At 38.7% G+C, this 24,824-nt stretch overlaps 1 protein-coding gene across 1 annotated transcript in view; it reads left to right on the top strand.

Annotated features, from left to right (window-relative positions):
* Window positions 1-20,234, top strand: part of LOC145789551 (uncharacterized) — a 40,978-nt gene extending 20,744 nt beyond the window's left edge. Inside the window, exons 4-6 of the mRNA XM_082866339.1 lie at window positions 5,829-5,926; window positions 6,035-6,100; window positions 19,861-20,234. Of these exons, the coding sequence (XP_082722465.1) occupies window positions 5,829-5,926; window positions 6,035-6,100; window positions 19,861-19,899 (203 nt within the window). The 3' untranslated portion in view covers window positions 19,900-20,234. The remainder of the gene's footprint in view (window positions 1-5,828; window positions 5,927-6,034; window positions 6,101-19,860) is intronic.
* Window positions 20,235-24,824: the final 4,590 nt, after the last annotated feature.

Genomic DNA, 24,824 nt, shown 5'->3' with positions numbered 1-24,824 from the left:
AGGTGTAGGTAAATTCTAACAAAACATAATTGTTTATTGTTTTTAGATATAATTCGGTCGGTTTGGATTTTTCGGTTATATCATATTTAAATCCGTTGCCAACCAAGAAATTACTTTTTCCCAACATTGGAACCCGCAGCTGACCGTTGACTCTTTCAAAACCTTCTGTTTTTGGTTTTTACGGATCGGTCGGTTTGGGCAGGTGATTTGGATATTTGAGCAGCCCTAGAAGGTATTGTCCTCCCATGTGCTACATTCTTTTAGTTATAATTTATCTTCATTTCTTATGTTTAGAAATGTGTTAAGTATTAGTGTATAAGGGTAGTTATGTCTTTTGTTCCTTTAGTCTTTTATTAAAAGTATGTGTAAACCCTAATATGTTTAGGTGTGTGAATAGTATACAGCAGTAGCTCTCTCTTTTCTTCCTCTCTTTCTTTTCTTTCTTTTATGCAAATCTAACATGGTATCAGAGCCTCATCTTCCTCCTTGAAGACTCTTTTCTTTTTCTTGTTTCTTTCGTTCCTCCCAGTACACAGAAAAAAATCAGGAAAAAAAAAAAATTCCTTTATGGTCGAAATTTGATGGGTTTTCACCCTAGATTTTTATTTTAATTTTTTGATGAGTTTTTGAGTGTTTTTCCAATTTTTGTTGATTTTTGAAAAAACGGATTGATTTTTTTGGAAGTCCCTGCTGGGGCTTGTTTTTGGCTGTTTTTTCCCTTCCTCCCTCTACCTTGGGAGCCGACTGGGACTGTTCTAGGGTTGGGAGGACTGGTTTTGATGATTTGGCAAGGTTTCACTCTATTTTTGTCAATTTTCCTCAGTTTCAGCACGTTTTCTCTCAGTTTCTGACTGGTTTTGGTCTCTCCAGCCCCTGTTTCGGCTCTGTTTTTGTCTCTAGAGGTAACTTTTGTCCCTAAGTTGAGTTTGTGGATTTGTCTCTGTTGGTTTTTGCTGTTTTGGGCTAGTAGTTGCTTTTTCCTATTGTGGGCATTTAATCTTCAATGGCTGAGGGTGAGACTAAGGATACAATTAGTGATGAGGGTGGCCTCCGTCGTGTTATGACTCTTACCAACAATCCCTCTCTTCAAATTAGTCCCGTTAAATTGGATAGTTCCAACTATTTGATTTGGTCACGCTCCTGTGGTCTTGCTATTGCTGCTCGCCGTTTGACTGGCTACATTACTGGTTCTCTTCCCTTACCAGATGGTGATGACTCACTCCATACTCAATGGATTTCTGAAAATGCTCTTGTTATGACTTGGCTAATCAACTCTATGCAGCCCATTATTAGTCGGAGTTTCCTTTTATTAGATACTGCTCATAAAATATGGACAGCTGCAGCCCAAATGTACTCCCAACAAGGTAATGATGCATAGGCGTATGAGTTGAGGAAGAAGCTTCGGAGCTTAGATCAGAAAGATAGATCACTCGCAGTCTACTATGCTGAGTTGAGTAGTTTGTGGCAGGAACTGGACTATTACTAAAGCTTCCAGGCTATTTGTTCTCGGGATGCCACGTTTCAGCAAACCGTTGAGAAAGAGCGTGTGTATGACTTCCTTGCTGGCTTGAACTTGGAGTATGATCAGATTCGTGTCCAGGTGTTGGGTCGTTCACTTTTTCCCACCCTACACGAGGCTTATGCCCTTGTCCAGCAAGAGGAGAGTTGCCGTAGTGCTATGGTGCATTCCTCTATTCAGGATCGTTCTGCTTTAGCTGTTGCTCCTCCTACTCGGGCTCCTCGGCCTAGTCCGATTCAGTTTGGGAGTCAGGGTACACTGGTTGATCGAGATCGTTTGAAGTGTGATTATTGTGGGAAAGACAGACATGATCGAGAGCATTGTTGGAAACTGAATGGTCGCCCTACTCGGGATGGAGGTCGTGGTAGTACAACTCGACCCCAAGCACATGTGTCCGAGATTGCTGTGAGTCCTTCTTCTGAGCCTAGCACTCTTTCCCAGGATGAGTTACACACTCTTAGACGTTTCATGGCTTGACTTGACTCTCCTTCTACCACAGTTTCTTCTACTTCCGCTTCTTCCAATTTTGCCACCACAGGTATTCCTGCTAGTGCTCTTAGTACCTTATCATCGCCTTCTTGGATTATTGATTTTGGTGCCACCGATCACATGACAGGTGCCTCTAGTCTTTTTTATTCTTATTCTCCTTGTTCCGGCCGAGACAAGGTTCGAGTGGCTGATGGCACTTTATCCTCTGTCTCTGGCAAGGGTTCGGTTCATTGTTCATCTTTGCTTTCTCTTTCATTTGTGCTTCATGTTCCTACTTTTTCCACTAACCTGCTTTCTGTTAGTAGTCTTACTACTTCTCTAAATTGCTCAGTGACATTTTTTCCTACTCATTGTGTCTTTCAGGACCTGGCTATGGGGAAAACGATTGGCAATTGTAGAGCACAAGGTGGGCTGTACTTTCTGGATGCCGTTCCTCCTGTCGTCCCATCTCAAGCTCTCAAGTGCACTATTGGCTCTTCTCTTTCTCTCCTTCATCAATGGCGTCGCCATTTGGGTCATCCTTTCTTTAATGTTTTAGAGAAACTTTTTCCTTCTTTAGTTCGTGATTGTCCTAGGAGTATTTTTTGTTGTGATGCTTGTGAACTTGCAAAGCATAAACGTACTTGTTACCCTTCAATTAATAAAAGAAGTACTTTTCCTTTTATGCTTATTCATACCGATGTGTGGGGCCTTTCCCCTGTGGTTTCTACTTCTGGGTATAGATGGTTTGTTACTTTTATTGATTGTTTTTCCTGTGTGACTTGGATTTACTTGCTTCGAATTAAGAGTGAAGTTTTTTCTTGTTTCCACACTTTTCATAAAATGGTGACCAATCATTTTAATGCTCAAATCAAAATTCTTCGTAGTGATAATGGGACTGAGTATGTTGATGGAGTTTTTTGGGCATACCTAGAGGAGCATGGCATTCTTTATCAGACTAGTTGTGTTGGTACTCCTCAACAAAATGGGGTTGCCGAACGCAAGAATGGCCATCTTCTTGAAGTTGCTCGCTCTCTCTTGTTTACCATGAATGTCCCTAAGTCTTTTTGGGGTGATGCTGTTCTTACCGCTGCTTACCTTATCAACCGTATGCCTTCCAGTGTCCTCCAATTCCAGATTCCTCTTCAACTGCTTCCTGTCGCATATCCTACCTCTTCTCTTCCTCCTCGAGTGTTTGGGTGTGTCTGTTTTGTTCATTTGCAACCTCATACTCGTGGGAAACTCGATCCTAAGGCTGTGCGTTGTGTCTTTATTGGTTATTCTGCTACTCAGAAGGGTTACAAATGCTATGATCCACACACTTGCAAAGTGTATGTCAGTATGGATGTCACTTTCCGTGAATCTGTGTCCTTTCCTTCTCCTCCGGGGGAGATTAGTAGTGGTATGGATGAGATTGCGGATGAGGAGATGGCCTATCAACACGAGTTGTCTTTTTTCCTTCCTAGTTAGCGGACTATTATTTGTGGTGAGGGGGAGCCTAATAGTTCTCTTGATGTGGAGCCTGACATTAGTGGTCATTTGGACAGGGCTGATTTTAAGACTTATTCTCGGCGTTCGAAAGAGCAAGCATCCCTTATGCCACCAAACCCATCATCATCCCATCATGCCAGTTCCAGGTAATGCATCTCAGTCTATCCCTCTACCTGTTGTTGAGAGTCTTGTTGTCAATGATTCGAATCTTCCTATTGCTCTCAGAAAGGGGGTTAGGGCCTATACTCAACACCCCATTTCTAAATTTGTGTCATATGATTCATTGTCTTCTACATATCATGCTTTTGTTTCGTCTTTGTCTTCTGCATGTATTCCCCAGGATTGGACAGAAGCTATCAATGATCCTAAGTGGAAAGTAGCTATGGTAGAAGAGATGCAAGCTCTAAGCAAGAATAACACTTGGGAGTTGGTTTCTCTTCCTAGTGGAAAAAAGCCTGTAGGGTGTAAATGGGTGTTCACCATCAAGCAGAAAGCAGATGGAACAATTGAACGGTACAAAGCACGATTAGTGGCCAAAGGATTTACTCAGACATATGGAATTGATTACCAAGAAACCTTTGCTCCTGTGGCAAAGATGAATTCCATTCGAGCTATTCTCTCATGTGCAGCTAATTCGGGATAGCCTTTACAGCAGTTAGACGTGAAGAATGCATTTCTCCATGGTGATTTGGAGGAGGAGGTATATATGGATATACCACCAGGATTCTCATCTCAGTCTACTGTTGGGAAAGTTTGTAGGTTGAAAAAGGCGTTATATGGTTTAAAACAATCTCCTCGAGCTTCGTTTGACAGATTCCTAAAGGCTATGTTGAGGTTCGGATATAAGCAAAGCAATGCAGATCACACAATGTTTGTCAAACGTCACACAAATAAGGTAATTGTGCTTATAGTATATGTGGATGATATAGTTGTGACAGGTAATGATGAGGAAGAAGTGACACATCTTAAGATGCTGTTGGCCAAGGAATTTGAGATCAAAGACCTTGGTTCGTTGCGGTACTTTCTTGGGATTGAAGTTGCCAGATCTGACAAAGGCATCTTTCTTTCTCAGCGGAAGTATATTCTAGATCTTCTCGAGGAAACTGGCATGTTAGGCTGCCGACCTGCTGATTCGTCAATTGAGGCTAATCACCATCTTTGTAGTGGTGTTGGTGGTCTTGTGGAGAAGGAAAGGTACCGGCGACTTGTGAGAAGACTTATATATCTATCCCACACTCGTCCAGATATTGCCTTTGCGGTTGGGATAGTGAGTCAATTTATGCATGAGCCTCGTGCCCCTCATTTGGATGCAATGTATCGTATTTTGAGGTATCTTAAATCTGCTCGTGGAAAGGGGATTTTATTTTCCAATCATGGTCACTTGAGGTTGGAGGCATTCACAGATGCGGATTGGGCTGGTTCTATAGATGACAGGCGATCTACCTCCGGTTATTGTGCATTTGTGGGGGGAAATTTAGTGACATGGCGTAGTAAGAAACAAGCAGTGGTGTCCAGATCTAGTGCGGAGGCAGAATACAGGGCTATGGCACATGGTACATGTGAATTGATGTGGCTCCAGTCCTTGTTGAATGATATTGGGTTTGTTTGTAGTGTACCATTGACACTGTACTGTGACAACAAAGCTGCCATTAGTATTGCTGACAATCCTGTTCAGCATGATAGAACAAAGCATATTGAGATCGACAGACATTTCATCAAGGAGAAATTGAATAAGGGTTTCATATGTATGCCTTTTGTGAAGTTTGCAGATCAATTGGCTGATGTCTTTACTAAGGGTCTTAGTAGTAAGGTTTTCCATCCTATTTGCTGCAAGTTGGGCATGGGAGATATCTTTGCACCAACTTGAGGGGGAGTGTTAAGTATTAGTGTATTAGGGTAGTTATGTCTTTTGTTCCTTTAGTCTTTTATTAAAAGTATGTGTAAACCCTAATATGTTTAGGTGTGTGAATAATATACAGCAGCAGCTCTCTCTTTTCTTCCTCTCTTTTCTTTCTTTTATGCAAATCTAACAAAATGTTATCAAGCTTTTGGTCCAACTGTTGTAGCAATTGTAATATCAGTTTTTTAATATTTGGGGGGGGGGGCATACTTGTATGTTTTCCCAAATTTATCTGCAGAAATTGATGAAGCTGTATGCTGTTTCTCCAATGTTTAAGGCATTGTATTTACAATGCACCAAAAGAGATATCATTTTGCAGAAGTTATATGGTCAAGGCAGCTAATTTGATGCCTGATTTTAAATAATTCATCTCTGCGTAATCTTTTACCTTGCAACATCCATGCATGTTTGTTAAACTCTATAATGTTTAACTCTGAATTTTTTCTGCAGTTTTCCAGCCATACAAAGACAATAGAGTAGACCTTCTTGGACCCAAACTACTGTTCATTGCCCTTAATTTAGGGGGCTTAGCACTAGGTGTATGGAAGGTAAGATGCATTTTCCTTTTCTTTTAGCTTATATAAGAAATTTTCTAAGTTTTCATCTCATGAATTTTTTTTTTTGGGGGGGTTACTTATCAAACTTGCTGTTGGCAGCTTAACTCATTGGGTCTTCTCCCAACCCATGCATCAGACTGGGTTTCATCCTTACCCCCTGCTCAGGTTCAATCCTTGAACCTAATGGCATGCATTATTTTTTGCCCCCCCCTTTTCATACGCGAATAATGTTTTACTTTATAAAAATTATCAATGCTATTGGAGTGTTTTACTCATCTGAATTAGTGGATTAAAATCTGACATGAGGATTAACCATTGGAGGGCTAGATCTGGTACAAACTGCATGATATTCAGTCTCCTTTGTAGACTTAATTACTCGATAGGAACTAATGGTACTATAACGTTTAAGTCTCTCAACAATAAGAAAAATCAATTGTTTAGTCCCAATGCAATCTTGAGTCATCTGCTTCACTTCAATTTTTTCCCAATACCATTTATAAAGGATCAGTTTGTTTTGATATCCCAAACTTCTTGGAACCTAGTTTGAGCTGTAATCACAGCAGATATGCAGCTTTGTTGAAAAATTATCAGGAGACTTTTGCCTTCAGTAACAAGTGCAGAAACACACATTTGAAGGTGGAGTTTAATGTATAATAATTCTAAGTTGGTGTTGCTCTTTTTGGCCTTCGAAAACATATTGTTCTTTGCTCAAGTTAGTTTTGGCCATACAGAAATTGCTGTTATGCACTGTATTTGAATTTTCAAGAGATTCCAAACCACTAGTTCTTTCTTTCTTAATACGAAACAAGTTCTATCTGGTATTGCAATTGGCTCATTCGTTAAAGTGTTTTTTGTTTGTTTGTTTGTTCCCCCCCCCCCCCCCCCCCCCCAAAAAAAAAAAAAATGATAATGAGTTGTAAGGCAGAGATTGGTTTTTGGTGACTACAAAATAATGGATACTTTTTACAGAGAGTTGAACCACTAGAAGCTGTAATTGATTTGAACAGATTGCATGGTTTCTTAGTATTGCATAAGTTGCATTGCATTGTGGTTGAAAAATAAATCAGATTTAATGGAGGAGAAAATGAAGATATGAAAGAAAAATATGAAAGAATGGTTCCACCTAGGGAGATCTGGTTTTCCATAAAGAATGCAGATATCCAATCTCAAATTCTACTTGCCACTGGAGATGTATTCAACACCCGAGGTTCATGCAATTAAAAGGGTTGCGTTTATGTGCTTAATCTCTTCCCAAGTAATTTTATGATCTTATCATTGTCATTCTGAATTCATCTTGTAATTAACTGGTGGTTGAATTAGTCTTTACAAGGTTTTAGTGTAACAATGTCTGCTAAATTAGGAAGCACAAAAAAGTCTAAATAAACTCTCTATAAGTTAATTTGTTTTAACTCCAAATAAACTACTTGTACGTTGACTCTTCTGATTTAAAAAAAATATATGTATATAAAATAAAATAAAAATGGGGAAAAAATAGTGGTCCCTTGTCCTGAGGGGAATGGGTTGTGACTCCTACATATTTTAATGATAGCAACCAATCAATGTAGCGGGCCTGACTCTGACTTCAACTGTAAGTCAACACTTTGAGGGTTACTCTCTTTAGGAGGTTGACACTTCGGGGGTTAATGAACTCCTTACCACTGGTATTCTGAGTCGGTCAATGAAGCTCATAGATTTTTCATTCTGTAATAAGCAGATCTCCTTATTCGGTTTGACCTTTTTTGATGTTTAGTGTCCACTGTAAGTCATGGTTGTAGGTTGGAAGAGTTCTTGATGCTAATTCCAAGGCATGAACTGCAATTTTTATAGTTTCAGTTGTCTTTTGAATTTCATGTTTAGAGATCTGTTTGTTTGAATTTGCCCCTAAATGTACTTTAAGTTGCGCTCACAATAGGCTAGAACTAGAAGAGAGGGTCCTGAACTGACTTCCAATTATTTCCCTTATAGTGTCTTAGTGCATGATGCTTTATCTTAGCTAAGTGATGCCAGCTCCATCGATTACAAATTTTGATGATATCAACCAAATCAATGTAACATCTGACTCTACCACTAGCTAAGAAGCACGGATACGGATACGGGATACGGGTACGATACGATACGGATACGGCGATACGGCAAAATTCGAAAAAGTAGGATACGGATACAGCGGGGATACGTTCATAAAAAATATTTTTTTTCACAATTTTTAGTAATGTAGCATACACAAAAATAAAACTTCAACAATTTTTAGTAAACAAATAAAACAAAACATTAATGTAGCATCACCCATAACAAACATAATGCATCATCCATAACAAAAAATTCATCAATTCAATTAAATTTCAACAATTTTAACAATATAACATCACCCATAACAACCATAATGCAATTCAATCCCAAATTAAGGGGGAAAAAATTTACAAAGTTCATTTATTTATCAATAAGTTTATTTATGTATTTATTAATAAGTGTTTTTTACCTTATTTGATTTATTAATAAGTTTACAAAGTTTATAATTTTATAAGTTGACAAATTTTATTTTTAATCAGTTTATTTATTTATTTATTTACTAATAAATTTTTTTACCTTATTTTATTTATTTATTTATTTATAAGTTTATTTATTTATTTGTTTTATTTATTTTTTTTACCTTATTTGTTTATTTATTTATTTGTTTTATTTATTTTATTTATTTAAACCGAATAATATATATAAGTTTTTTTTTTTTTAATTTTAAAATCTTATTTGACTTGCAAATCTCAGAGTATACATTCAACAATTAAAAAAAAATTTAAAAAAATAAAATAATGACAGATGAGATGAGATCGAGTTGAGAGGGGAGAGGGAATGAGATCGAGTCGCGATCTCCAACCAGACAGACAGATCGAGCTCGAGAGAGAGAGAGTTCGTGAGATCGCGACTCGAGAGGGGGGAGGGGATGAGAGGGAGACAGAGGGAGCGAAAGGGAGAGAGAGAGGGACGAACCTCAAAGCCGATCGTGGAGCTCCTGTCTGATCGACGATCGGCGACTGCTGTCCGAGACGATGACGAACTCCGAACTCCTCCTCCTTCGCGGCTGCTGTTTGACCCAGGTAAGAGAGAGTTTGGTTCTTGTGTTTGGTTCGACCTTGGTTTGACCTAGCTGTACGAAGAACTCTATATTTTGTGTTTCATTTTATATTTTTTTCATATTTTACAATTTGACCCCAATTTAAAGTTTTTAAATTATTTTTTTGCCCCGCCGTATCCATACCGTATCTTGACCGTATCCTTACCGTATCCTCGCGTATCCGAGCCGTATCCGAAATTCAAAAATTAAAAAAAAAAATTGGATACTCCATTTCCCGTATCTGATACGTATCCCGCCGTATCGGGCGCGTATCCGTATCCGATACGTATCCGATACGCGTACGGGGGCTATTTCGGAGTATCCGTGCTTCATAGACCACTAGTGTAAGTTGACATTTTGAGGGCTATTCCCTTTAGGATGTTGGAATGGTGCATCTTTAGGGCTGGGCCTAAGGTTTTGGAGGCCCAAAGCAAACCCCCAAGATTGGGGCCCTCTTGTCTATTTTCACAATTATATCCTCAATGCTAAGATTGAAAAAAAAATCATAAATTGACGTCGTTTGATTTTGAGTTTTCAAAAACAGTTTTTGAGGTTTTTTATTTTTCATGTTTTATTGTCATTAGTGAACTTTGTTTAGTCAATTTTTTTATTTTATTTTGTATGTTTTTAGATGCATCTGCTATACTTAAAAAAGTAAATTTTTTGTGAAGAAATCTAAAAAGTGTTCAATAAATAAATAAAAAAATACAAAATACAAAATGTATTGAATTTTTGTATTTAAAAGTGTCTAGATTAAATGGATCTAAAAAATATATATATATTTTTATATTAAAACATTAAAAAAAATTCTCCAAAATTTAAAAAATACATATTGAAAACATGACAACAATTTTGAAAACTCAAAACTAAACATCACAACCACAAACCTTTTGTTTTTTGGGCACTCGGGCCACAAGTCCATTTATGCAGCTCTAATCTCTTTGGGCCAAAAAGGCAAAATTTGTCCAAAATGACAATTATCTGTTAAAATTAACATATCCATCTATTTGTTGAAATTCACCAAACTATGTATTGAAATGTGACATATGTCACTCATTCAACAATCTATCTGTTGAATATTACACATTTCTCTGCCTCATCACCACTGCTTGCTGTTGCCGGCCGTTGCTGACTTTTCTGCCACCGATGACTCTTTCCATCGACCGTTTCCGGTGTCTCCTTCTTACCAAACAAGATTTTACCTTGGATCTAATGACTTATACCCTTAGGGATGGGCTTTTCACCATTTTTTTTTTCTTTCTTTCTTTCTTTCTTTCTTTTTATTTATTTATTTTATAATAAATAAAAAAAGCCCTAAGAATTACATCACAACAACCACAAACCTAAATAAAATCAAATTATGTATCGAATTTTTTTTACAATTATTCATACATGTGTACATTGGTTCAATGGTAAAACCTTGGCCTAATAACCTTGAGGTTATGGGTTCAAATCTCGGGGGGACCACTTTACAATTATACATACGTGTACATTGGTTCAATGGTAAAACCTTAGCCTAATAAGCTTGAGGTTATGGGTTCAAATCTTAGGGCAACCACTTTGTGCATTATGCCAAAGGTTAGGTGTGTACTCAATCTTTTCCCACCCAAATACAAATTAATCTATACTATTTTGGCGCTGTTTTTTATACATACATATGAGGCTACATCCAAAAAGAATTCAATTTTTTTTATTTTTTTATTTTGTTTACTTCCCGTAGAAACCCAATTGTAGATTACGTTTGGTGTAATTTTAATTCAAACCCCAAACTTTTTTAAAATATAAATTGGGCCTTCAAATTGTGTCTTTAAAGTGACCTTCTACACTTCTATTTGGACCATTTTCATACAGGTGGGCCTCTTTTTATTTTTATTTTTTATTTTTCGAACTATAAAAGCTTGTATTTTTTGGGGCCCTTTTTGCAGCCATTTTTTGGGGGCCTAAAAGCGGTTACTTTTTGGGCTTCCCCTCAGGGCCGGATCTGTGCATCTTGGGCATTTGGTATTTAATTTTTAATTTACTTTTTACATGTGGTGTTCCCAGTTAATCAATAAAGCTCTGTAGATTTCTCATTCTCTATAAGTAGATCACTTATTTGTTTTCACCTTTCTTGATGTTTAGCGCCCACTATAAGTCTTGTGGCTGTAAATTGGAAGAGTTGTTGATGCTAATTCCAAGGTGTGAACTTTGGTTTTCATAGTTTCAATTCTCTAATGAATTTCGTGTTTGGGGATCTACTTGTTAGTTGCCCCTAAATGTACTTTGAGTGGCTCCACTTGGTAGGCTAGAACTTGAATTATGGTCTTGATATGACGTCGAAGTATTTTCGTGTTGTATTTCTGGATTCCTTATCCCAGTTAATTTGTGCCAGCTCCGTCATGGATTCTTTTCTTTCATGCATCATCATGATTTAACCAAGCATATAACTATTGACAAAGTAGAATGGTGGAGAATGATTCATATATAGCTTATCCCTCTTGATTGAAACACAAGGCTTTGGTATAATTTTTTAGGAAATTGATACTCTACAAGGTCTGGTTTTGAAGTTTTTACAGAGTATTTATTGGTCCAAGCAATTTTTCTACTTGCACTACTAATGATTGTTGCTAAATGATTACAATTACTTTATGTTTTTGGACTTACCCTTTATTGAAAATCTCTCTCTCTCTCTCTCTCTCTCTCTCTCCATGTCCACATACCACACAAAGTTACAAACACTTGCTTGTATGCAATTGGACTAATTTTTAATTTTCAACGACAACTTAAAAAATTCGTCACAGAAAAATGTCACTAATTGTAAGTTTTAGTGACAATTTATACAAACCGTAACAAAAAAAAAAAGTCACTAATTGTTAATTTTTAGCGACGTACAAAAAATCATCTCAAAAAATTATTTGTAACGACGATTTTACTAGGACTTATTTGCAATAGGACTTGATGGGAATTAAGTCTAACTATTAGGACCTATTGGTAGTTTACCCTTTAAATAAATGTACTTTAATTCTTATATTATTATTAAGTCTTATTTTTAATATTTATAAAATAATTATAACATCACGGCTTGATTCGGGTTCAATCTGACTATTGAATAGGTGGCTTGTCCACCTGATCTTTTTTTCGATTTATTTACTGGTTCGGTTTTTAAAACATTGTAAAGTAGGAGATATAATCAAATCCCTTCAGTTAAGGGATTGAAATAAATTAAAGATACAAAAAAATAGCTAACCATTGATTTCTCTCTCTCTCTCTCCCAAAAAAAAAAAAAAAAAAAAACGTGTTTCTTGTTTTCTTAGAAACAAAAATATGAAACGTATGAGGAACTTCTAGTAAGTCTGACTTAAAAGAGGAGCTAGTTGATGCAATAGTGTATGTTAGAGTTAACCATTGATAATAATGTTTGATCATTGGAATAATTATTGATGTATGTTTGAAATTATAACCAATAGTAAGAGAAAATGATGAATCAACTATGAGCGAAAACGTTCGTGTCAGAGGGAGAGGGAGACCGGCTAATCCTTTGCTGATGTTAGATCGTGGGCCTTGACGGAGGTTGTTATTTTTAGGTCCACGGTCTTACGAGTATGTTGGTGCCGATACCAGAGGTTGCCGTTTGGTGTCGGTGGTGGAACGAAGACAGGGTTGACTCAGTGAGATAGTTCTGATTGGGGCTGAGATGAGGTGGTTAGTAGGCCAATTCCAGCAAGCAGAGGCGTCGGCAAACAGTGGTCTGTTTCTGGGTCGTGTGTCGGGTGGAAGCCGGAGTGTGGCAGCGTGGGTGAGGTCAGAGCAAGACGGGCGTGTGATGTAGGTGGTCATGTCCTTGGGGCAACGTCGTCAACAAATGTTCATTTCGGTGATGAATGGAGGTTGGGAAGGCTTAGCTTTGGTACTAGAGGGCTTCGATCTAGGTTGGGGGTGGATTGGCTGAAATCAGTCTTGGTGGTCGTCGGGTGGTAGGTTTTGGAATTGGCGGCCGGCGATGAGGAGGCTAGTGCGAGATCGGGGCCATGGTTTCCGTTCGTCAATCGCGGAGCCAGATGGTGGGAGACGATCTTGGAACTACCTTTCTGGGTTAGCGTATCCTAGATTGGGGCAGCGAATTTTGGGCTAGGGGCAGCGAATTTTAGCCAGCCTTTTGGGCCTAGGCCTAAGGGGCTAAGACATTCACAACAGCCTAGTCGGGGGGTTGTGTTGTTGGGTCAAAATGTGAGGGGTGGGAGGCTATCTGGGTTGGGCCATTCAAGTCTGGGTAATAAAAGATTTGGGCCTGTCAGTGCAAGGCCGATTAGGCCAGTTGGGTGATCGACCCAATGATGGGGCCGACGGCCTTTGGGTATATCTTCAGGGCCACCTGTTTTGCATCCACGAGGTTTGGCCCCACGTTTTCAACCCATTGTTGAGGGAGGTCGGATTCATCCTCATGTCGAAGCCTACTTGAACTCGTCTGTTAGTCGGGTTTTCGAATCTTTGTCTGCAGTGATTAGGTGTGAAGGTGAGGTGATTGCGAACGCCGACGAGATGGAGGGTGTTCGACCGTCATTAGAGGAGATTCTGTTGTCAGCCCATGCAAATAGGCTTTTCGCGTCTTCAATCGAGTAGAATGAGGGGGGGTACCAAGATGGAGTTGTTGGCTTGGTGTTGGGGGTTGACAATGGTTGTCGGGAGAGAGCGGGACAGTTTCTGAAGGGACCTATAGGTCAAACAGAGGGCGAGCCATCAGTTCTTCTGACAGAGGCTCAGGATAGTCAGACTTGGGTGGTGGTTCCATTGTAGGAGGAACAGGCCGCGGTTGGTCTGCAGTCACACGTGCCAGAAAGGTGGGAGGATTTGGCAGATGATGTATCTGATGGTCTGGCTGTGTTGGGATGACGACGCCTCAAACTCTTGGCTTCTTCAGCCACTAGCAGTGTTACATGTTGGGTTGGGTGGAAGAGTGTCTATTGATGGAGATTGCTTTGGGGCTTTGGAGCCTTCAGCTTCGGAGGTTTCAAATTGGGTTTTGGGGAGAATTAACGAGGTCAATCGGTTGTTGGGGATTTCTTTTGAGGGGTATGAGGCAGAGGCTATACGATTATTCTCGGCGGTAGAAATGTCTTGGTGTGGTGGGATTCCGTCAAAGGAAGTTGTTCGGAATGGGGTTCATCGTCAAAAAGGGGAACGGGAGTTGCGTAATTTGGAGTGTTCTATTAATTATGATAGTCGTTTGGGGGCGCAAAGGAAGAAGGTGTGGCCTGAGAGGGAGAAGCATCTTTTCTTGAAATGAGACTGAAGCTTTTATCATGGAATGTGGGTGGGTTGAATGACAGGGGGAAGCGTGTGGCAGGGGGAGCATTGTTGAGAAGTGTGAAAGCAGATGTGTGTATTCAGGAGACCAAAATGGAGTGTTTGGGTAGGGATATTATTCAGGAGATCAGGGGTGGTCGGTGTATTGATTGGGTGTTCCTTTCGGCGGTAGGTGTGGCAGGAGGGGTTCTGGTATGTTGGGATAGTAGGGTGGTGGTGAGAGAGGAGTCAGAGGTTGGGGCTTTCTCAGTGTCGTGATTGTTCAAATGTGTGGAGGATGGTTTTCGTTGGGCATTTACAGGGGTGTATGGGCCGATGCAGGGTGTGGAGAGGCGGATATTTTTAGAGGTGTGTTATGTTTCTTCGGAAGACACTGTGGTGTGTAGGGGGTGATTTTAATTTGGTGAGATGGCCAGTTGAATGATCTCGTGAGGGTTGTATATCGGGTGTGATGCAGAACTTCTCTGATTTGATTGATGAGTTGCATTTGGTGGATATGCCTTTACAGGGGGAGTCATACATGGTCTCGGGGCCGGTTTTCTTCCCGAATTGATTGGTTTTTGGTGATAGGAGATTGGGAGGAGCACTTTCCAAGGGCGGTTCTGCATCGGTTGCCTAGGCCAGTTTTTGATCATTGGCCAATTCTATTAGATGGTGGGGGTATTCATAGGGGGTCCTTTGCCCTTTCGTTTTGAGAACATGTGGCTTCGATCGGATGGTTTTGCAGATAGGGTGAAATGTTAGTGAGAGGGATATACTGTGTTCGGTTCTCCGAGCCATAGGTTGGCGCAGAAGCTGAAATGTTTAAAGGCAGACTTGAAACACTGGAATAAAGAGGTCTATGGTCTTTTGGATGGGCAGAAGGCCACGATGTTGGCTCAATTACATTCTTTGCATGAGGTGGCAGTTCATGCGGGTTTGGCGGAAGAGGAGTTAGTTCAAAAGGAGCGTTGTGGGCAGATTTTGTTCGAATTGCACAGACGGAGAAGGTTTGTTTTAGGCAGAAGTCTAGGTGTTCGTGGTTGAACGAAGGGAATCGTAATACAAAGTTCTTTCATCGGATGGCAAATGTGCATTGCATGGTGAATTAGATTGAGAAGAGTCGGGTTAACGGGGTGGTGTTGACAGATGCGGAGGAGGTTTGGATGGGGATTGCTGGGTTTTGTGCATCTATTCAGGAGGCCGGAGGAAGGCTGGCGTTCGGGGGTTGTTAGTCTAGATTTTGATATGCTTTCGGATTTTGATGGGTTGGAGCAGCTGTTTACAGAACAAGAGGTAGTGGGGGCTTTGAAGGGGATGGGTGGAGATAAGGCTTCTGGTCCGGATGGTTTTACAATGGCTTTTTTTCAGCACTGTTGGGAGATTGTCAAGGGGGATGTAATGGCAATGGTGTCGCAGTTTTATCAAACGGGCCAGTTTGGGGAGAGTTTCAATGCGACTTTTGTTGCTTTGATTCCTAAGGTTGGAGGGGCTGAGGATATTTAGCAGTTTCGTCCTATTAATCTGTTGGGTAGTGTGTACAAGCTACTAGCGAAAGTTTTAGCTAATAGGTTGAGATTGAAGGTGGGGGAGGTGGTGTCAGAATCCCAGCATGCTTTTGTGAGTGGTCGTCAAATTTTAGATGCAGTTTTAGTGGCCAATGAATGTGTGGATTCTCGATTGCGGGATGGTCAGTCAGGTGTGATTTGTAAGTTGGATATTGCAAAGGCTTACGATAATGTCAGCTGTGATTTTTTTATGGCTATTATGAAGCGGATGGGTTTTGGGGAAAAGTGGAGGCGGTGGGTCTGGTTTTGTATTTCGACAGTGTGGATGTCTGTATTGGTGAATGGGACGCCGGTGGGTAATTTCTAGACGTTTAGGGGATTGCGGCAAGGGGATCCATTGTCCCCTTTGTTGTTTATTCTTGTCCTGGAGGCGTTGAGTCGGTTGTTGTCTCGGGCGGTGTAGGAGGGCTTGTTGGAGGGTTTTATGGTGGCAGATGATGCTTCGATTTTTTGTGGGGTTAATCCCAAGCAGTTAGGGTATCTGCGATGTGTCTTGTTATGCTTTGAGGTGGTTTCAGGTCTGAAGGTCAATTTGGCGAAGTCAGAGCTGATTCCAGTAGAAGAGGTGGCTCAACTTCCGTCTTTAGCAGTAATTTTGGGCTGTAAGGTGTCTTATTTGCCGGTATCTTATTTGGGGTTGCCTTTAGGGGCTCCTTATAAGGCCAAGGGGGTGTGGGATGGGGTGTTGGAAAGGGTTCAGCGCCAACTTGCAGGGTGGAAGAGGCAATGTCTATCGAAGGAAGGGTGGCTAATTTTGGTGAAGAGTGTGTTGGGTAGTATTCTGACTTATTTAATGTCTGTTCATGTTATTCCTGTGTCGGTGGCTCGTCGGATGGAAAAGTTGCATCGTGATTTTCTCTAGGCAGTGATGGTGGGGAGTTTCGGTATCATCTCATTAATTGGGAGCAGGTCTGTTGCTCTAAGATGACTGGGGGGTTGGGGTTGCGTAGGCTGTGTAGGTTTAATTTGGCTTTGTTGGGGAAATGGTTATGGAGGTTTTCTCAAGAACAAGATCACTTGTGGCACAGGGTGGTAGCTTCCAAGTATGGGTTGGGGAGAGAAGAATGGTGTACTAAGGTGGTAATGAGTTCTTTTGGTTGTGGGTTGTGGAAGGGGATTTGGTTGGGTAGGGTCCAATTCTAGGATCGAGTCTAGTTTTGGGTGGGCAATGGAGTAAGGGTGCGGTTTTGGAAGGATAAGTGGTGTGGGGAGGTTACCTTGCTAGAGCGTTTTCCTTTGATCTATCGTTTGGTGGTGGATCCTGATGTATTGGTGGCGTCTTGCTTGGCTGCAGAGGGTGAGGGTTTGGTTTGGGATATTGTTCTTCGTCATTATACGCAAGATTGGGAGGTTAGGCAGTTGGTCGATTTGTTAGCCTTTCTATATGGGGTTCAAGTTAGGCGGGAAGGGGGCAGATGTCTTGGTTTTGGAGTTCCAGGGGCTAAAGGTGTTTTCTTAGTCTCATCTTTTTATTTGTCCTTGTGTGGTGGTGAAGGGGGGGTTTTCCCTTGGCGTTCTGTGTGGGTCGTTGGTGTTCCATCCAAAGTGGCTTTCTTTGTGTGGACAACAACTTTTGGTAGGATCTTGACTATTGACAATCTTATCCATCGGCATCATATCTTGGTTAATTGGTGTTATATGTATTGTGCGGATGCGGAAACAGTGGACCATTTGCTGATTCATTGTCCGTTTGCTTCTCGTTTGTGGGTGCTTATTTCTCTTTGTTTTGAGTGGTGTGGGTTTAGCTGAAGCAAGTCAGGGAGGTTCTTTGTTGTTGGGGGGGTGGCTGAGCGGGGAAGTGGCGGCGGAAGGCTTGGGCTTTAGCTCCTTTGTGTTTGATGTGGTTGCTTTGGCTGGAGCGGAATCGTCGGATTTTTCAAGGAAGTACTTTGTCCTTTTCCTGTTTCGAGACTCGGTTTTTGGGGGTTTTGTATAGCTGGTTGTCGGGAAAGGTGAATCCAGATTTATTTGTTATCTTGGATTTTGTTGATGATTTAGTGGGTTAGGTCCCTCTTTTGAGGGATTCATTTTGTTTTCTTTTAGCATCTTCTTGATGCTGTGGTAATAAAATTTATTTATCAAAAAAAAAAAGATAAAAAAAAATCATGGTAACCACAAATCATGGGATCTTCATATATTCTGATATCTTTCATGTTTTCTTGTTTTTTTAACAATATAATCTTATCTCCAATAGAACTTTCTTTCTTGCATGCATGCGCGCGCGCACACACATTCTCATTTTAATGTTAACATTTAAAATTTATGATTATACGTGGTGCATTTCAACTGAATCCCTGATTCTATTTGTGAAGTTTTCATTTTTTTTAAAATTTGAAAACCTACTTGATCTCATAAACTTGTGGTGTCATCTAGAGTCTGGACTAGTACTACTCAGAAGTCAGAAGTTAAGTAGTTGAACAATTTGCCTTTGCATTTTAATTTATGTATCTCTTCATGCTTTATAAGAAAAGGGTGGTTGCAAATGAACAGAATTGTTTATAAATAGGCTTGAACTTGGCTCGGCAAGGGCTCGTTTGAACTCAGTTTTGTTAAATTTTTATTGCGTTTGAGCTCGAGTTCGTTAAAATCTTAATAAACAAGGCAAAACATATTAAAGCTCAGCTAGTTAGCTTGGTTCGTTAGTTGGGCTCATTTAATATTTATTTAAATAATATAAAAATATGTATAAAAATAGGATAATATGTTATTTATATGACTATAGATAATACATTTATATAATAGTAGTGGTAGATATTATTATTTTGGTAAGATATTGACTTATTTTTAGTTTGTTTATATATATTATATATATAATTGTATAATCAAAGTTTCAATTGTTACTTTAGTCTAATACTCAAGTATGAATTTATAATTTATTTGGCTCGTTAAGGCTTATGAACAAGTTCGTGAACAGGCTCGAGTCAAGCTTAAGCCAACTTGGCTTGAGCTCGGTTCGTTAAATTTTTATTGAGTTCGGGCTCAAGTTTGAACTCGTTAAAATCTTAATAAACAAATTCAAACATACTAAAGCTCGGCTTAGCTCACTTGCAGCCGTTTGAGTCATGGAAACAACTTCTCCACTGTCCAAATCTTTCCCTTGAGCAGGTGTCTCGTGCACTAGGTAGCCATTCTCTGTCTCCGTCTCCATCTCTGTCTCTGTCTGTCTATGTCTCTCTCTCAGCCACACACACACACACACACAAAAGATTCACTCTGGCAAACCGAAAGGATTCATTTACATTTGACCACTATGATCTTTCATGAGTTGACCCATGAAATGCATACTCATCCTAATCTAAGTACCACCCACAATCGAACTCTTGTTGACCAGGCTCGACCCTGCCATACCAGGAATAACAAATTATTTGGAAGACTGTTACTGATTTTTGTCTTCATGTATTTCTTCTCTTCAATATAATAATTTTTTTTGTTTATGAAGGCATAATTAATCTTGTACCTGTGTTTATATATTGGAATTAGAATGACTAGAAGGAAAATCGTTTGAATCACTCCAATGGAAATTTATTTTTGAAATTTAATTTGCATTTTATTGTTCTTATTGAACTCCTCTGTCAAAGTGTTTTTGATTAAGATGGCTTGTGTATTTGTTGCTTCCTGACTTCCTTTTAGCATCCAACTGATTGAGACTTATGTTGTGTTTGGATTTTGGATTTGTGGAGAAAAAGGAAAAAGAAAAGGAAAGAGAGAAGATAGGGAAAGAAAATTAAGTAAAAGAAGTTTAAAAAAAATTTATTTTGTTTCCCACACACACACGCACACAAAAGGAAGAAAGAAAGGAAGAAAGAAAGAAAGAATGTGTGTAAGTAAATTCAATTTCCCATTCATTTTTTCTTTCCCTTGACAAATTGATGATCAACAAACAGCATTATGTATTTATTAAATGCTACTTCTCATAAGGTTTATATATTTTATTTTTATAACTTCTTAGTATTTCTCATAAGATTTAAGAGTTTTGTTTCCATTTCCAGGAGATTGAGTATTCCGGTGGGGGTATGCCTTTGCGTTAAGGTGGAGAAGATGAAAATGCCTACGAATTGAGGTCAAAAGTAGACTTTATTGGACCAGAAATGGAAGCTTCGGTTTGTGTTATTTGGTGTTGATGAACTCCTCCATGGGCATCACTAACATGGCATGGTTTGGTCATATTATGATTTCATGGACTATCATAGAACTCTCTTCATCATTTTGGGAATATGTACTAGCTTATAGCATCTTCAGTTGTCCGTCCATGGCTTATAGTTTATTTTATCCCTATGTTCGCACATTTCAATCTACAAATATTGTAGGTGAATGATTGTCTCTAAACCAAGTTACTTGAAAATTAGAATTGAGTTGATAGAAAGGTGATGTGAATGTTTTGGAACTTGACAGGGAGTTTGGAAGATGTGTTGTTGAGGAAGTGCTGGAATTGTTTGGGGGGTATTTGAGAAGATGGTTAGGTTAAAATAGCCTACTAAAAGACAAAATAGGTTAAAATAGTCAACAAGACAAAATGTTATATTCAACCCATAATTATTATTAATTTTTTTTTTATAACCATCAAATCAATTACAAAAAAAAAAAAAAAAAAAAAAAAAAAGGAAGAAGAAGAAGAAAGAAAGAAAGAAAGAAAGAAAAAAGTCAATTAACTTTCCAAACACATTATTTTAGTTAAGTTAAAATAGTCAAAAAAAATTAAATAACTAAAATAGTCGATCTTTCAAACAAGGCCTTCATGTATTTTGATGGTCCTTATTCAATTGATATTAACTTTATATATATATATATATTGTGGGATTATGAATGTATTTGTTTAGTGAAGGAGAATGGAAGTGAAATGAAATTACTTATAAATGTATATTCAGTTCTTTTTTGGGTAAGTAAATAATAAATGATTTTTTTTTAGAAGTATCTAGTTATTTTAATCTCACTTCACTCTCTCCCTTTCGTATTTTCCTCTCCTCAAAGTTAAGATTGAAACATAGCCGTAGGAGCTGTTCAACAAATTGAAAATTTGATACTGAGTGTGAAAAATTCTATGATATGTAGATTGAATTTAATCATGCTATTTGACACATACGAGAAGTTTGGATTTTAAATTTATTAATATTTATATTTTTACTTTCCATCTTAAATTGTGGTGGTAGGTTGATAGTTTTGGTGGTGGAAGCAACGTAGCGGGTGGTCGTGGTAGCAACAATGAAGGTGGGTTTATGGTAGTATTTAAAGTACATTAGTGGCAATAAAATTACCGTGGTGGTGGTAGGTAGATAGGTGGGGGTGGTGATGGTGGTAGTTAGGGTGTAAAAATGGCTCGCGGCTTGTGGGTAGCTTGAAGCCAGCCCGCGGCTTGCGGTGAGCCTGGCTCGGTTAGGCCCATGCCTGAGTCCAATGTCACAACCCAAACTCGTCCCTGTGGATTTAGCATCGTAACCAGCTAGAAATCCTGGGATTACCGAAGGTCTCTGAACAAATTAGTAAAATTAAGAAGCTAGCAGAAGCAATTATTTAAATCTAATGTCCATAGAGTTGTGTAGATGTACATGGGATAGAAAATTTCAAACTTGTATTTACATATATGACGTCAATTTATATATATAAAAACCAGAATGGGTCTTAGCCTAACACAGATAGTACAAAAACTTGTTCAGGCAAAACAAAAGAAAATATAAGTCTTAAGCATGGTTCACCACACTTGATCACTTCTTAATTCAGGAACCTTCTTGGAAGGCACGGTGGCTGGCTGACCAAAGTAGAACTCCAGGTAGTAACTTAGGCTTGGTCACGCACCTGATCACTTACATACATACATAATACAATGAGCTGGAGTCTAGTGAATAACAACAGAGTAAAGGGTTTATGAATGATGTCCATCACAGATTCAGAAATCAGAATTCATATCAGAAACAGATTCAGATTCACAAACTTATATATAATTCATAAGCAGTTATATGTGATACATCCATTAGCTAACAGATCAGATTGTCATAGGACCCACATGCATAGTCGGTACCGACGACCATAAAGTCAACGTCTTTGTGCACATATAGTCATGGTATTGTATCCCCCAAGTGAGGGCCATGTTAACATAGGCCTCGGTATTGCTACCCTCAAGCAAGGGCTACATGAACATAGGCCACGGTATTGTTTCATTCGGGCAAGGGCCATATGAACATAAGCCACGGTATTGTTTTCCTTGGGCAAGGGCCATGTGAATTAAGGATGCCACAAATATATAAAAAAAAATGGACATTCATTCATTCATGATTCATAAAATAGTATTTTAGAAAACAGATCATATCATATCAATCAGAAAATACTTTTAATCAAACATAACTTTACAAAGTTATTACTTACAGATAACTCCAGGAGCAGAACAAATCACTTGAACAGAACAGATTGATCAGGCAGGCGGTAACACGTGACCTACACAAACACGTGATAGATACACAATGGGTACACGTCTCAAAGGAGTTTAACTTATCCTTCTTTTTTCTTAGCGTGTGTTTCTAACTCCTATCCTCATTATTATAACTTAAACATGGCCTATGAATGCCTAAAATGCAATGAGGATGCAAACTATACTTTAAAACACTTAACCAAAATTTGAAAAACAGATCAGTTCGCTCGAGCGCAACTTTGGTCGCTTGAGCGGTCTGCAAAGTCTGTAAAAGTATTGGATGCTAGCATTTTACGCTTGACCTAACTTTTGGTCGCTCAAGCTAAGGTTCAAAACAAAGGGTGGTCGCTTGAGCGCAGTTTTTGTCGCTCGAGCCAACTCCCAAACTCTGCAAAACTTCTGAGAGCTCGAATTTTACGCTCAAGTAGTGCGACTAAATTCTAGAATTTTCAGATTGCTATTCAAGATGCAAAACTCAAATTCAAAGCTTCAAAACACATTCTTTGGGATCAAAAATTTAGAAAACATGTAGAAAATCATAGAACTTCATCAATTGAAAGTCATTTCGCAAAAATCAAAGCCCAAAAGTAAGTCAATTGTTCGAAATCAAGCTTGAAACTTTGTATAAATACTTATGCATGTAATGATATGAATTCCTTGCTTTCAAAACATGAACTATTGTGGTAATTTGGTATGAAACTTCATGAATTCCCAAAACAAAGGCAAGATGAACTCATGCATGTGAGAATTCTTTGAACTCAAACTCAAAAGGTGATGAAATGAACTCAAACTCAAAAGGTGATGAAATGGACTTAAACTCATACATGGAATGCTCTTCTTCCTACTCTCCAAACTCAATTCTCATGTTTAAACCCTTAAACATCTTGAATTCATTTACTAATGTCTTGAATATAAAGGTTAAGAGTATGATTCTTACTTAGAGTTCCCAATTCCCTTAAAATCTAGTAATTCCTTGTATGATTCTTCCAATTCTTTCAATTTTCCAAACAATTCTCTTCCTCCTAGCTTGAATTCAAACTCTTCTCTCTCTATCTCCCTCTCTCCTACGTTGGCCTCTCAAAGATGAAGAAATGAATGTGCAAACCATTCTCAAGCTCTTGAATTAGCCTTATATAAGCTTCATTAATGAGACTTAATTAAATTGAGTTAAGGATAATCAATTATGATTATTTAATTCTAATTATTTGATTCCGAATCGAATTCTAATTAAATTTATCATAAAATTTAAAAAATTCTAAATAACACATATATGTAGTCAATTTCATGTTTAGATGCCGATAAGGCCTTTAATTAATAGGGGCAAAAGCAAAATTCTAAATAGATGTTCTTACAATAGACATATATAAACACAAAACACACACATAATGCACAATTAACTCATAATCTCGCCTTAATTATTTGTTAGGCATTCTTAATTAAGAATTATTAGCTAATTATAGATCGGGGTTGTTACACCCAACTTAGGACCCTGCGCCTGTGCTGGGTTATCATTTTGAAGACCGACCCAACCTGTGGGCCCAACCCATCAGCCTGTTGAAGGCTCGGCCCAAGGCCCAGCCTGTCCGGCCCACCTGAGGCCTAGTGTAATTGTTAGTGGAAAAAAAAAAAATAGAAAAAAAAAAATGTTCAGGACAAGCCCACCCCAAGTCCCAGCTCAAGCCTAGGCCCGAATACCCCCTGGGCTAGCCTATGGGCCGGCCCGACCCTGCTTGAATTTTGGTAGGAGCCCGCACGGCTTGACATGGGCTAGCCCGAGCTCAAGTCCGGGTGAGCCGGGCCAAATTTACACCCCTAGTGGTAGTTATGGTAATTGCGGCAAGATGTAGGTGGAGAGGCAGCGACAACAATGGTGGTCATTAAAGCTATTAATTTTTTTTTTTTTGGTGGAGATATTAACACAAAAATACATTAATTGATGAAAATTACCACCTAACCCATATTTCTTGGAATTGCTTGGATAAAAATACCCCCCCTCCCTCCAAGCAGGAAACCTATGGTATATACCCTTCCAAGGGTGTGTATCATATTCACCCTACTATAATTAGTATAATTTTATCACAAAATTTTGTAATATCAATAATAACGTGCGTAATTTTGCCACAAATTAGTGTAATAAAATATTCAAAATTTTGTGGTTCGTGTAACAAAAATTTGTGAATTGGTTATAACATTTTTTTGTTATGCCAATTTGTGGCGATGTTACACATTTTGAGATTGATATTATGAAATCTTTGATAAAATCATACCAATTTGTAGTAGGATATGTACCATAGATGTGACACTCTGAACGTTTAATTAAATACTACATAAATATTTATAGTTAAATATAATTATGGTTGTATGTGATGATATATTATTAAATAAATAAATATATAAATCTAATTTGGTATTGGATTATCAAATATGGGATTAAATAGGGATTATTATTTGGGGCCAAATTAACACAAATATAGAATTATAATACTAGTTGGGTCAAATTAGATTTAAAAATAGTAAATAAATAAATGTAAAAGTAAGAGTAAATAAATAGTA

The sequence above is a fragment of the Camellia sinensis genome, chromosome 4, assembly GCF_055761805.1.
Source record: "Camellia sinensis isolate YWXY chromosome 4, ASM5576180v1, whole genome shotgun sequence".
NCBI lineage: Eukaryota > Viridiplantae > Streptophyta > Magnoliopsida > Ericales > Theaceae > Camellia > Camellia sinensis.
Note: the sequence above shows the minus strand (reverse complement) of the source record. Positions and strands in the feature narration are given on the sequence as shown.